The 14,365-nt window shown below is 37.3% G+C and overlaps 1 protein-coding gene across 7 annotated transcripts in view; it reads left to right on the plus strand.

The window, feature by feature from the left end:
* EML5 (EMAP like 5) overlaps window positions 1-14,365 on the plus strand; it is a 160,993-nt gene that overhangs the window by 141,369 nt on the left and 5,259 nt on the right. For 5 of the 7 annotated variants that reach the window (XM_079914629.1, XM_079914627.1, XM_079914628.1 and 2 more), the window contains 5 exons: window positions 669-689; window positions 6,412-6,585; window positions 7,397-7,605; window positions 11,212-11,369; window positions 12,774-12,888. In XM_079914629.1, coding sequence (XP_079770755.1) covers window positions 669-689; window positions 6,412-6,585; window positions 7,397-7,605; window positions 11,212-11,369; window positions 12,774-12,888 — 677 coding nt within the window. The remainder of the gene's footprint in view (window positions 1-668; window positions 690-6,411; window positions 6,586-7,396; window positions 7,606-11,211; window positions 11,370-12,773; window positions 12,889-14,365) is intronic. The other 2 variants (XR_013827303.1, XM_079914630.1) reach the window with 2 other exon arrangements.

Here is a 14,365-nt window from a genome sequence, read left to right on the forward strand (position 1 = left end):
CTCTACCAAAGCACAGAACAATCATCTATTTTGAAAAGATTGCTAAATTTTTCTGCTTTCTTTCTTGCAATAGACTATTGCTTCTGCAATTGTGGTTAATAAATATTTCCACTGCAAATATAATGAGTTTCGTGTTTTCTTTTTTGGTAATCTTTTACTCATACAGAAAATGTTTAATTAAAAAAAATAAGAAAGGGGTTAATTTGTGACCTGAATTAAGAGCTTTTTTTTTTTCTTGAGTTACATGCTAACTTTTGCCATCATTTCTCTCAGAAGGTTTAGATCTAATTCTTCCCTGCATGTAGAGATCCATTAAAGCCCAAAGGATCTGTTAACAGGGCATTTTTTAAACCAAAATAAAGTCATATCAATTTTATACCATATCAATATTATTTTAAGTTGTTATATTTAAAATTTCATGTGACTCACTATATATAAAGAAAATATTGATCCAAAGATTGAAAGGTCATATGCATAGAATGTTAATATGCATATATAATTGAAATTAGTGGCTTTACTTACAGTGTACTCAATTTTGCATAATAAAATTAATTTTTATATAAGTTATTTAAATTACTTAAAATCATCATTTTATGATAATTGAGTTTTTACAAATTTTGCTTATAGTATTTATGGATAATTATTATTCTGCTATATTTCCATTATAGGTGATTCAGCAGACATGTCAGGTAAGGAAATTAATCATTTTCTATTTTAGTCATATTGTTAAGTAATGATAGCCCAAATTTTTATAGAGTAATAAGATACTTGAACCTATTTTGGATTTCTTTTAAATTAAGAATACAGCATTTTAATGTCATGATGCTGAGCCCTATCTGCAATAATAAGTTTTTTTTAAAAAAAAGGTAATATATTTTGACCTTCTTAGTGTGCCCAGCATTGTTGTAAGTCATCACAAGAATTCTTCATAGTAGATATTAACTTGCCAATATCACATAGCTGGTAAGAATAAAGGTGGGGCTAAAACTTGATCTTAAATATGAATCAATAAATTGTATTGCCTAGAAATAAAATTTTTAAAAATTTATTATTTTTATGTAACCATCTTAATTATTGCACATACTAGATCAACAGAGCATTTAAAGATTTGAAAATAACTTTTTATTATTGATTTTTTTTTTTTTTTTTTTTTTTTTTTGCGGTACGCGGGCCTCTCACTGTTGTGGCCTCTCCCGTTGCGGAGCACAGGCTCCGGACGTACAGGCTCAGTGGCCATGGCTCATGGGCCCAGCCGCTCCGCGGCATGCGGGATCCTCCCAGACCGGGGCACGAACCCATGTCCCTTGCATCGGCAGGCGGACTCTCAACCACTGCGCCACCAGGGAAGCCCTATTATTGATTTTGACCGTGGCTTTGTGAAGTTAAAAAGCTGTTAGATGAACAATGCATGCCTGTTGTTTTTAGATATTATAATAACTAGGCTTTTTCAACTGTATTTCAGTTTACATAATATAGTAAGAATTAGCAGTTTGATAAGAAAACATTTATTTGATTTATACCAATTTATGTGATTTGTATCCATTTCCCTCCCCTCCTCCAGGGTAAAGCATGATTTTGTGATTTGACTATTTAACTACAAATTTATTCAACACAACAGGCAAGGTCCTTGCTCTCTTGGTCTACACTCAAGAGCAGGGGTTAGCAAACTACAGCCCTTGGCCCAAATCTGGTCCAGCACGTGTTTTTGTACAGCCCATGATTGAGTATAGTTTTTATTAATTTAAGTAGTTGGAAAATAACACGAGAAGAATAAAATTTCACAAAACATGAAAAGTATATGAAATTCAGATTTCGGTATCCATAAAGTTTTATTGGACACAGCCATGCTCATTCAGTTACATATCGTCTATGGCAGCTTTTGTGCTTTAATGGCAGCGTTGAGTAGTTGCAACAGAGACTGTTTACAACACTCTCATTGCTTTCCACTGCTGCTTAGCACACTGCAAATTGCAGTGATTCTCTTTTAAAACTTGACAGGTTTTGAGTGCTACGTGTATTGCTATTCCACAGCATTTTTTTGTTATTGAAGTATAGTTGATGTACATATTAGTTTCAGGTGTACAACATTGTGATTCATATTTTTACAGCTTATACTCCACTAAAAGTTATTACAAGATAATGGCTGTAATTACCCTGTGCTATATACAGTATATCCTTACCTATTTTATACAAAGCAGTTTGCATCTCTTAATCTCATACCCCTAATTTGCCCCTCCCCTCTTTCCTGTCTCCTTAGGTAACCACTGGTTTGTTTTCTATGTCTGTGAGTCTGTTTCTGTTTTACATATACATTTGTTTGTATTGTTTTTTAGATTCTACATATAGGTCATGTCATACCGTATTTGTCTTTCTCTATCTGACTTACTTCACTAAATATGCTACTCTCTAGGTCCATCCACATTGCTGCCATTTTTTTGGTTTTTAACCAGGGTATATCTATCATGTCAAAACAAGAGAGAGGAAAGGAAAATAGACTTCAAATGTCAAACTCAAAAGGCACAGTGAAGTGTGGATTATGTTGTTATGAAATTAGTTGGTAAAACATTGTGTTTATTATGCAATGATACTATAGCTGTGCTGAAAGAATACAATATATGTCAACATTTTCACACTAAACTTTATCACAGTATTCCCAGTTCACAGGAAAGCAAAAATCAGAAAAAATTAGCAACTTTAAGACAATATCTCATCACAACAGAATTTCTTCAAAAAATAAAATAAAATAAAATGTGGCTACAACCTAAGGTTCTGAATGACTCATTTGTTAGCTAATCAAGAAAAGCTGTTTATTACTGTGAGTTAATTAAATCATGTTTGATTACAACGACAAGTGTCCAGAGAAAATAAACTTAAGACTCTTAGCTTTTTGGCAAAAACCATTGCTAAAAGAACTGAGGACATTGGGAACAACATCACTAGTCACTAAAAACAAAGCCAAAAAAAGGCAGATGATTTTTAATTGTTTCCCTTGGCTCTTGATGGGGTGACAAATGTTGCCAGTTGTTTATTTGAGGAATCAGTGCAGACTTTTAAGTGACTGAAGTTTGCCTCTATAATCATTTAAGGCATTTATGGCTATTCATTGTGTTCTTTGTCAGCAGGTGGTTTGTGGAAAATATTTCAATCTATCATGTGTAATTGAACTTCAATATTTTGTTATTTAGAGTCAACAGTTAATTTTGTTTGCTCTCATAGACTTAACCATCATCAGTTCTGTTAATTTATGTTAGAAATAGAAGGTGAAAGTCCTGACTTGCCCTATCCCCACAGCAGTTCAGTGGTTTAGCAGTGGTAACATTTTGGGTTTTTTTGTTTTTTTGGCAATTTCTGTAGCTCAGAGCCAGGACTGAAGTTTTTCTGAGTGAGAAGAACTGCCCTCAGTCTCTGTTATGGAAAACTCAGTGGCTTTGGAAATTAGTTTTTGCTGCATACTTGATAATGTTTCTTAATGATTCAACCTGAAATAACAGGGAAATTACAATTACAACCTGCAATTTCAGTTACAGTGCTTATATGTGAAACTTATACTGCAGGAAAGTCATTTGATGGCAACTAATCTTTGAATCACAAGTAACACCAAACTTCACTATATGCTTCTCATACTGTCAAAAATTAAGATGAGAACTGAGATTCCCATTCCCACACAAATTTGCAGCAAATGTATTTTCTGGGCTCAAGTTACAGTTCCAGCAGCATTTTTTAGATCTTGATACAAGCGTAGAGAAAATTTCCATATTTAAAAAATCTGTTTAACTGTACAATTGAGGAACTTCCACCTAACCTTCAATTTAAAGTTATTATTCTGCAATGTAATACATGCTAAAATGCAAATATCAAGAAGACTCTAATAGAATTTTCTGAATGCCTTCCAAGTGATTAATATGCTCAATTAAAATCATATGCTTTTGGGGCTTCCCTGGTGGCGCAGTGGTTGAGAGTCCGCCTGCCGATGCAGGGGACACGGGTTCGTGCCCTGGTCCGGGAAGATCCCACATGCCGCGGAGCGGCTAGGCCCATGAGCCATGGCCGCTGAGCCTGCACGTCCGGAGCCTGTGCTCCGCAATGGGAGAGGCCACAACAGTGAGAGGCCTGCGTACCGCAAAAGAAAAAAAAAAAAATCATATGCTTTTGGATGATATTCATATTTGACAGTACCTATCTGTGTGAGACATTTTCAAAGTTGAAAATTATTATAGATCATTATCAGATGAACATTTGTAATTTTTTTTAAAAAATAAAGAACTCTGATTTTGAACCCTACTTAAGTGAATTATCCCCCCCAAAAAATTTCATTCTCATTAGTAGATCTATATTATAAAAAAATTCACTCAATGAATTTCATCAATAAAAATTTTGTGAAAATTTATTACACAAGTACCTGCATAATACCTTCAATTTTGTCTCTGACCCTTTACAGTGGAAGTTTGCTGACTTCTGCTTTAGAGGGAGACAGGCAATAAATAAGTACTTTTTTTCCTAAATAACATGATCTAAGATGGTGATAAATGTGATAAAAACAACAAATAGGGCGATGGCCACAAAACAGAGTGTTTTTTCAGAGGTGGTAACATTTAGCTAGGCCAAGAATGATACAAAACAGTGATACCTGAAGGGTGACCTGGGGGCTGTAGGCTGAGGCCTGGTTTGGGAATCCTACGACCACCTACACATTCAGTGATTCACTAGAAGGAATCACAGGACCCAGAGATAGTTACGGTGCAGTAGTTTATTACAATTATCAGCAAGGGAAAAAGACACATCAGGTGGAGCCTAGAGGATAGAGGCACAGGCTTTCTATGTCTCTTCCAAAACACTCCTCCAGGGCTTCCCTGGTGGCGCAGTGGTTGAGAGTCCGCCTGCCGATGCAGGGGACACGGGTTCGTGCCCCGGTCCGGGAAGATCCCACATGCCGCGGAGCGGCTGGGCCTGTGAGTCATGGCCACTGAGCCTGCGCGTCCGGAGCCTGTGCTCCGCAACGGGAGAGGCCACAACAGTGAGAGGCCCGCGTACCGCAAAAAAACAAAACACACTCTTCCAGGGGTCACACAGAACCTGCTTCTTCTACCAGCAGCCAGATATATCAATGCAGGTGCAGTGTTTCTGCCCAGGGAAACCCACTGAGGACTCTGAGACCAAGGTTTTTACTGGGGGCTGGTCACATAGACACAAAGCCACAACTAGTAAAATACCATAGTCCCAGAAGAAAGCAGGTATTCAGTGCCCCCCGTGGACAAAATAACCTTATCAACATAGGGAACATTTCAAAAGTCAAGTTCTCACACACTAGCAAGCTGGCCATTCTAGTGATAGTAACCTCAGTCCTGCGTCTGTTAACTCCCTCCTGGGGAGGCCCTAAAGCTGAATCAAGAAACAGGAAGGTCCGTGTGACTGCAGTAAGGCCTCTGAGATGAACCTAGAGAGGGGCAGGAGTCAGTCATGTAGGGCTTTGCCGATCATGGAGAGGAGTGTGGATTCGTGCTAAGTGCAGAGTCCATCATTGGAGAGATTAAATTTATAATCACATTTATAATTTGAAGCAAATGCTCTTCCATATTTTGATTATTTTACTAAAAGTACTTATGTTCTGAGACTGAATTAGCTGCTGAATGAACTTACCTATTCCTTTTTATAGGGTGCAGTTCTTGAAAAAAGGACAGTCCAAAGCTATGGTTTTTTAACCTAGGAAATACAGAGAACTGGGAAGACATTTTAAGCAGTAGAAAAAGGCTGGACAAGATAAATTTAAAAATCTAAAAAAAAAAAAAAACAACAAATATAATTTTTTAAAAAGATTAGCAGTTTAATTTCTTCCATGAAATCCTGTTTAAAAAAAACAAAACTACTGTCTTATAAAGTGATATGAACTTAGTTTTTTACCAGATATATGCCTATGCAGTTGAAGATTTCCTTTGTGATCTATTCACATGGTTTCCTACCTACTGCCTTTCTCAATTTGTATTCACTTTCTCTCTCTCCTTCATATAAATAGGTAATAAATATATCCTGGTATTTCATAAGTGTATAATGTTTTTATATTTTTCCACATAATTATATAAAGATTTAACGTGTATCTAAAACATACATTATTTTTTGAAAAGTTGTTTAAAGTTATGATTACCTAATTTGCTTGTCTAAATGCTATTTTCTCAAAAGTGCAAGTTGGACTATAGCCTGAGGAAGTAGTCTGTATTTTTCTCCCTTCCTTTCCTTTCTCTTCCCTTTTCTTTCTTTCTTTTTAATTCAGTCTTAGTTTTGAGCTATTTTTTATTAAGTACAGTCTTTCTTTGGTACATATTTCTCTTGTGTTTCAGAGATGAGTATGCATCAGCCTTAGAAATGGAAACATTTGTAATAGGTGTATTACAACTTTGGGATTTTATCTTTGTTTAGCTACAGCTCCTTCTATCCACATCTGGGATGCAGTGAACAAGCAGACTTTATCTATACTAAGATGCTACCATTCAAAGGGAGTGTGTTCAGTTAGTTTCAGTGCTACTGGAAAACTCTTGCTATCTGTGGGGCTAGACCCAGAACATACAATTACCATTTGGAGATGGCAGGAAGGTAGGAATTTTTTTCTTTGTAATTTTAAAAAATAAAAATGGGGTGATAGGAATTTTCTATTTCATATTTGTGTTAACTTGGTGATTGAAACCATTATTCACTATTAAGCCTTACTCAATACCCATACACAGTTGTAGGTATGTTCTACTTTCAAAACCCAGTGAAATTGTAAACAAAGTATAAACTAATGAAAGTTATTAATATTATAAATGATTCACTGTTCTTTCAGTAAGAAACTATGCATGTAAGTGTCTTGCTAATTATTATTTGGTTATAGAGGATCTTACTTGAGAATGCGGTGAATTATATTGTTAAGTGATAATGGAAGGGCAATAGGGTAATATTACTTTAACACATTTCGGACAAAACTTTTCAGTTACATAGCCATTATAAAAAAGTGAAATTCATAGAGCTACACAGAAAAAAATAAGATATGGTTTCTAAAATGCCCCTTAAATTATAATAAAGCTTTCCATAAATCACACATCACTTGCAAAAATATGTAAAAAGGAGCCTCTACACTATTAATTGTATGTCATGTGATTGCTAGGTAGCAGTGCAAGGGACATGCCCTCTCCCTTTTTTGGGGGGCCGTGCCGGCGCAAGTTGTGGAATCTTAGTTCCCCGATCAGGGGGCCCTCAGCAGTGAAAGCGCTGAGTCTAACCACTGGACCGCCAGGGAATTCCCTGCTCTCTCTTTTTATAAGCATTTATTTTTTGAACTATATATTTTCAATAACCGTTTGATCCTGTAAAAATTAGCTTAGTTCTTATACTAACCTAGAAAATTTTGTTGTATCTTTTTTATCAGGTGCCAAAATTGCCAGCAGAGCTGGTCACAACCAACGTATTTTTGTGGCAGAATTCCGACCAGATTCAGATTCCCAGTTTGTCTCTGTGGGAGTAAAGCATGTTAAGTTCTGGACATTGGCAGGAAGAGCTCTTCTTAGCAAAAAAGGGCTACTGAGCACACTGCAAGATGCCCGGATGCAGACCATGCTTGCTGTTGCATTTGGTGCAGTATGTCTCTTAAAATGCATGTGGTAGTGTAACTGTGAATTACCCAAATTGGACGAGTTTGAATTTTCTTGCCTTACGATAGATGAACCACATGAATGTTGTTTATATGGCACTCTAGTCCCCTAATCCTTACATATGTCCTGGTCATGCATATATTTCAGCTTTCAAATTCTGATACTTTCAGAAATCAGGGACTGGGAAAGAGAATTAACGAGGGAGAAGGATTATAAAACATCTGAGTCCTTGGGCCACTGCCATTCTCAAAAACCTTCATTAATTTTATAACTGTCACCCTGAATCTCCTAGGTCCTAATAATAATTTGTCAGAATAGGAGAAAGATAAATCATGAAACGTGATTTTTCTAGTATTTAAGGTGGTACTTGGTTTAGGATTTCCTTTGCTTCCTATCATCTTAACTCACTGCTTATTATGTAGTTGGAAGTGCTCTTGGCCAGTGTCTCTCATTAAAGGGAAGAAGGCGAGCTCAGTTCCTGGTCTAGTTTACTAGAAAGAGTGTTCAAGAGCCATTTCCTCCCCTCCCCTCCCCCATTCCACCTGGGCTTGTGGTTTACAAGACACATCTCTTTCCTTTAATACCTTGCCCTGGCCAGGCTTTTTAAATCCTTTGGTGCATCAAAAAACTAAGTCGGTTTTCTTACTAAAGTGTTTATGTGGGTATGTAATACCCGAAGGAAGAAAATTATAATTCTAGATTCTTAAAGAACACTTACATTTTTGAGACCATTGAAAGTGCTGGTTGTGCCGTGTCAAACTTCAGTTAAATATTGTGGAGATTCTTAATACAAGACCAGTAATTCTTTCCAGAAGAAAAGCTTATGCATTCAAGTGTTTGCATACATTTAATATGCCCATGTACGTTAACTAATCTTTGTGTATAAAATTCCTTATTTAGTCAATTGCCCATTCCCAATAGAAAATAAACTTGAAGATTAGACTGTTAGTCATATGTGAGGAGCCTTTAGAAATTATAAGTAAAAGAGTGGTACTATTGCATGTTCATTTTTCTTTTGCTTAAATAAAAACCTTCTCAATATTTTCATAAAAAAAAGAATATTAGTCATAATTGACTTTCTATGTTTGAAGCAACAGTGCAATCAGGGCGAATGTTTTGTTATATAACAAAATGGGTTGATGTTCAGTTTAAGCCTTTTTGAGCATCCTCTATGCTAGGGGCTATGAAAAGAGCAGGCGAAGTAAAATGTTAGTTTTTACATTCCAATCGCAGATAAGGCGTGAATTAAAGATGCTCCTATGTGACAAGTATTGGGTTGGCCAAAAGGTTCGTTCAGTTTTTTCTGTAAGATGGCTTTATTAGCACTTAGATGTCTTTAACGTCATTAGAAACAATTTTGTTAGATTGTATGTGACAGCTGTCACATGTGTGCATTTAAAAGACATCAAAATTGGTGAATTTATGTGCAGCCATTTTAATATTGAAGAAGAAAAAAGCCACATTTTTGGCCTATTATGCTTTATTATTTCAAGAAAGGTAAAAACGCAACTGAAATGCAAAAAAAAGATTTGTGCAGTGTATGGAGAAGGTGCTGTGACTGATCGAACGTGTCAAAAGTGGTTTGTGAAGTTTTGTGCTGGAGATTTCTCGCTGGACAGTGCTCCACGGTTGGGTAGACCAGTTGAAGTTGATAGCGATCAAATCAAGACATTAATTGAGAACAATCAACGTTATACCACGAGGAAGATAGCCGACTACTGAAAATATCCAAATCAAGTGTTGAAAATCATTTGCACCAGCTTGAATCGCTTTGATATTTGGCTTCCACATAAGTTAAGCGAAAAAAAACCTTGACCGTACTTCTGCATGCGATTCTCTACTTAAACATAATGACAGTGTTCCATTTTTTAAATAAATTGTGATGGGCTATGAAAAGTGGATATTGTACAATAATGTGGAATGGAAGAGATCGTGGGGCAAGCGAAATGAACCACCACCAACTACACCAAAGGCCGGTCTTCATCCAAAGAAGGTGATGTTGTGTATATGGTGGGATTGGGAGTCCTCTATTATGAGCTCCTTCCGGAAAACCAAATGATTAATTCCAACAAGTACTGCTCCCCATTAGACCAACTGAAAGCAGCACTCGACGAAAAGCATCCAGACTTAGTCAATAGAAAACACATAATCTTCCATCAGGATAACACAAGACCACATGTTTCTTTGATGACCAGGCAAAAACTGTTACAGTGTGGCTGGGAAGTTCTGATTGATCTGCCGTATTCACCAGACATTGCACCTTCGGATTTCCATTTATTTAGGTATTTGCAAAATTCTCTTAATGGAAAAATTTCAATTCCCTGGAAGACTGTAAAAGGCACCTGGAACAGTTCTTTGCTCAAAAAGATAAAAAATTTTGGGAAGATGAAATTATGAAGTTGCCTGAAAAATGGCAGAAGGTGGTGGAACAAAAAGGTGAATATGTTGTTCAGTAAAGTTCTTGGTGAAAATGAAAAATGTGTCTTTTATTTTTACTTAAAAGCCAAAGGCACTTTTTGGCCAACCCAATGTAATCATTTTTTTCCAAATAAAAGATACAGAGATTAAGTATAAATGCTGAAGAATTTGAAGTAATATTAAATTGTAGGGAAATTAAGCCTACAAACTAGTATTCTCAGGAAGATTCAAGAAAATCTGTTTTTGATACAATCCAAAATCTTATTTTCTTATTGGTTCTTTCCATATTGTTTTTGGTGAAGGATCTTATACAAGTTGCTCTAAAAGTGAAGCTAAAATGAGACGAAACTAGCACATAACGCAGGATTTGCTTTCTCCAGCTTTTGCATAAATGAACTGCATCAGGACTGCAGTTCTCAGGCACCTCAGTCATTCTTAAGCTTTCGGTGCCTTAACACGTTTATATTAGTTTGGATTCATTGCAGAAAGGCAGTAACTTTTGCTGTTTTGATTTTAAGAAATCATGGCAAATATTAATTTTCATATACAATTTCTGAAAAACTACAACTTTGCTACAGATAATAGTTTTACTTTCCATGACAAAATACCTTATCAAACCTAATAAAAGTTATTTTCACTCCCTATTCCTATTCTTTTTTTTTTACTCTCAGTTACTAATGACTTTTAAGTTATTTCTTGGGCAGCTAGAGGAAAGCAATCCAAAGAGGTGATATAAACTAGAATTACAGCATATTTGAATTGGAAGGGACCTTAGAGACCTTACGGATTTAGAGATCCCTCATTTTACACTGAAAAAGTTGATACTCATAGAGGATAAAAGTCTTGACCAAAGTTATTCCAGCTAATAAACAAAAGACCTGGAAAAGGAAATGTCCCTAGCAAAGCTAAGCCTTGATTTCAGGTTTTCTGACTCTTGACTCTACTGTTTTCCCGCCACCCATGCTCTGTGTATCAAAAAGGTGACATAGCGTGACTCTCTCTCTGAGTCCACCCATGTGTCTCTCCACACGTACCCTTTTTCCTCCTAATAAACACTTGTTTCACTACCAAAAAAAAAAAAGTGACATAGGCTCACACTTACATAGAGAATTGCTGTTTGAACTCTATTTGAACTTTTCATGAGTTTATCTCCCCCTTCCCCACTCCTTTTCAGAATAACTTGACGTTTACAGGTACCATCAGTGGAGATGTCTGTGTGTGGAAAGACCACATATTGTGCAGAATCGTGGCCAAAGCTCACAATGGGCCTGTGTTTGCCATGTACACCACCCTTCGAGACGGACTTATTGTCACTGGTGGCAAGGAGAGGCCGTGAGTCCTCTTTCTTTTCACAGCCTTACTGAATATTCATGCGTTGTGATGCCTCTGGTTTGCAGTTAGTTATGTCTAGGCCACATGGATTATCCTCTGACCTTCCTCCTCATATGCTTCTCCTTTACTGCCTTTTATGCACCAGCTTGTTGATTTTTATTTCTGGTCTTAAATCCCTCCCAATGTTTTTCACATTGTAGGTAAGTCTAAACTCCAACTGGGTGATCATTTTTCTGAGGTATGGATAGGTAGCTATCTTGCAGGTTAGGAATTGATTTTCTTAATGCCTCTCTGCCTGTATAAATACTGGCTGAGTAGCAGGTGGTGATCTATGGGGGAATCTTTGCCATTGGACTCAGGATGCATCTCGACTGCCTGCTTTCTTTTTGGTTCAAACTGGATACTAAGGGATAAAATTCATACTGCTGTATTAGAAAAGGATGAGAGGATACTAAAAATAAACTTTGCCTTGTTTGCTTTTGCTTGAGGCAAACTTGTTAGATAAAATTAAGACAAGACCTCAAAATGTGTGAGGAGAGGTCTTTTTCTGAGTGGTTTTCAAATCTCCCAGTGGAAACCAGATACTTATCATTGATTTCCTACTAGCATATTCATATGCATGTTAAAATGGAATGTATATGTGACCAGGAAGTAAGTACATTCCTATACAGCACTGAAAGAACCACAAATATGCAGCAGCTTTTGCTTTTCACATAAAGGAAGACTGTATAAGAGAAAAAAACATAAATGGGCTATATTTATCTTTTGCATATTACTCTGACACTCGTGTTTCCACACCTCATCTAGTCTTGCACACGCCTACTCACTAGTAACCTACTAAACTGTTCAGTAGCATATTTAATAATAATGGTTGGAAAGAAATGTGCTGCTCTTTTGGCCCTGAAAATATATTCTGTAGCACAGCATCTGTAATCCTATTATCTAGCCTTGCATTTCCATTATCCTCTTAACATTAAGAATCATTTTGGGGACTTCCCTGGCGGTCCAGTGGATAGGACTTGGCACTTTCACTTCTGTGGCCCAGGTTCAACCCCTGGTCAGAGAACTAAGATCCCACAAGCCACATGCACAGCCAAAAAAATCCATTTTGCACGTTTCCTCAGTCAAGAAGTATTATGAGAGAGGATATATGATGTATGAGCAGGGGGCGGTACTAAGTAAACTTATGCTGATGTCAGAAAAATAAGTGTTCATAAAATAAAATTTGCTTAAACTGAATGTTTGAGACACTATATCTAAAAATTGCCATAGAAAGTTTAGAAGAATATAAGATTGGAGCCTCTTTTTCTGTTCTGCCTATAATTTAGTATTTGTTTATAATAAAAATTATTTGTAATAGCCAATAATAAATGCTTCTTTTGGTTTGGGTTGTTATTTTCTTAGGTCAAAAGAAGGAGGAGCAGTCAAACTGTGGGATCAGGAACTGAGGCGGTGCCGCGCCTTCAGGCTTGAGACAGGACAAGTCACAGATTGTGTCCGTTCTGTGTGCAGAGGCAGGGTAAGATGTTTCTTGAGGCATTACAGTGCAGCAGACAGTAGAAAACAGTTATTCCTGTGATTCTCTCACCTTCGCAACTTGATGAATAATAACTCAAAGATGGACTTGCTTGCCGCTTTTCCTCTGCCTCTTCTCTGCTGCTTTCTTTGCAGAAAGACAGGAAGCTGTTCTCCTAAGCACTGTATCTAAACCTCCTTATTTTCTTGCATCTGCTAATTCAACTCTGGTAGACAGCTAAATTTATTTGCCAGTTGACTCGTTTTGATTAAAGCAGCTGTCTCCATTTGTTTAAAAAAACACATTGCTCTAAAAAATTTGACCGTGCATGCACTCACAATAAGTGTATTTATAAATTACATACATGTGTTATCCTGTGTATTAAATATTAGTTAAGCTTACTTTTACTTATAGTTATTTTTAACTAAAATCCAATACTTTCTTCCTGTATCCCAATGCACTTACACCTCTTTGGAGATCTTCAGACTAATATATCATAGTCAAAGTCAAAACTTTGATGACTGGAGAAGCGAGGTGTATTATCTTTAGCGTGGGCTTGCACATGCAGCCTGGCTCAGTGCTCTTGCAGATGCGCCTCTGGCCATAGAAAGCTTTGCATGAGCTAATGGCTGGCTTGCTACTAAATTAGTCAAAGCAAAAAATTCTCTGAAAGTATGTTATTTTGGTTTTGGACCCAAATCCAATGTGTGTATGTTGAGTTTGGGGGTGCTTCCCACACACCACCAAACAATTCTCCAACACCAGCAGCGTGTCCAAAAATTCAACTAAGTTCTGACAGTATCTGCCAGAGAAGGGATTGGATTCCACAGGTTGAAGGTTCAATCCTACAAGACTGCTCCCCTCACCGCCACTTCAGATGCCACGTTCTTACCTATGCTTCTGACCGGCTGTAGCTTGGGGTTCCCAACAACTCCTCCTGGACTTCAGACACCAGTCAGTTACCTGTCCTTCTGACCCACTGCCTGTAAATTAGGGTTGTACGACCCCTCCTCGGGTTCAGTTATTTTGCTAGAGTGGCTTACAGAGCTCAGAGAAACATGTTACTTACTGGATCACCAGTTTATTGTAAAAGGATATAACTCATGAACTGCCAGATGTAGAACTGCACAAGGCAAGGTATATGGGGAGGGGAGAGGAACTTCCATGACCACTCAGCCTGCATCTCCACGTGTGCACCAACTTGAAAGCTCTCCAAACCCTGACCTTTTGGGTTTTTATGGAGGCTTCTTACATAGTCATAATTGATTAAATCTTTCACTATTGGTAACTGATTCAACTTCTAGCCCCTCTCCCATCCCCGAGGTGGGGAGAGGAGAGAGTGAAACTGCCAGTTCCTAACCCCTAATCACATAGTTGGGTCTCCTGGCAACCAGCCCCCATCCTTTGGTGAGGTCCATAACAAAAGATACCCCTCTTTTGTTCATCACTTAGGAAATCCCAAGGGTTTTAGGAGCTTCAT

This window comes from Stenella coeruleoalba (genome assembly GCF_951394435.1).
Source record: "Stenella coeruleoalba genome assembly, chromosome: 2".
Classification (NCBI taxonomy): domain Eukaryota; kingdom Metazoa; phylum Chordata; class Mammalia; order Artiodactyla; family Delphinidae; genus Stenella; species Stenella coeruleoalba.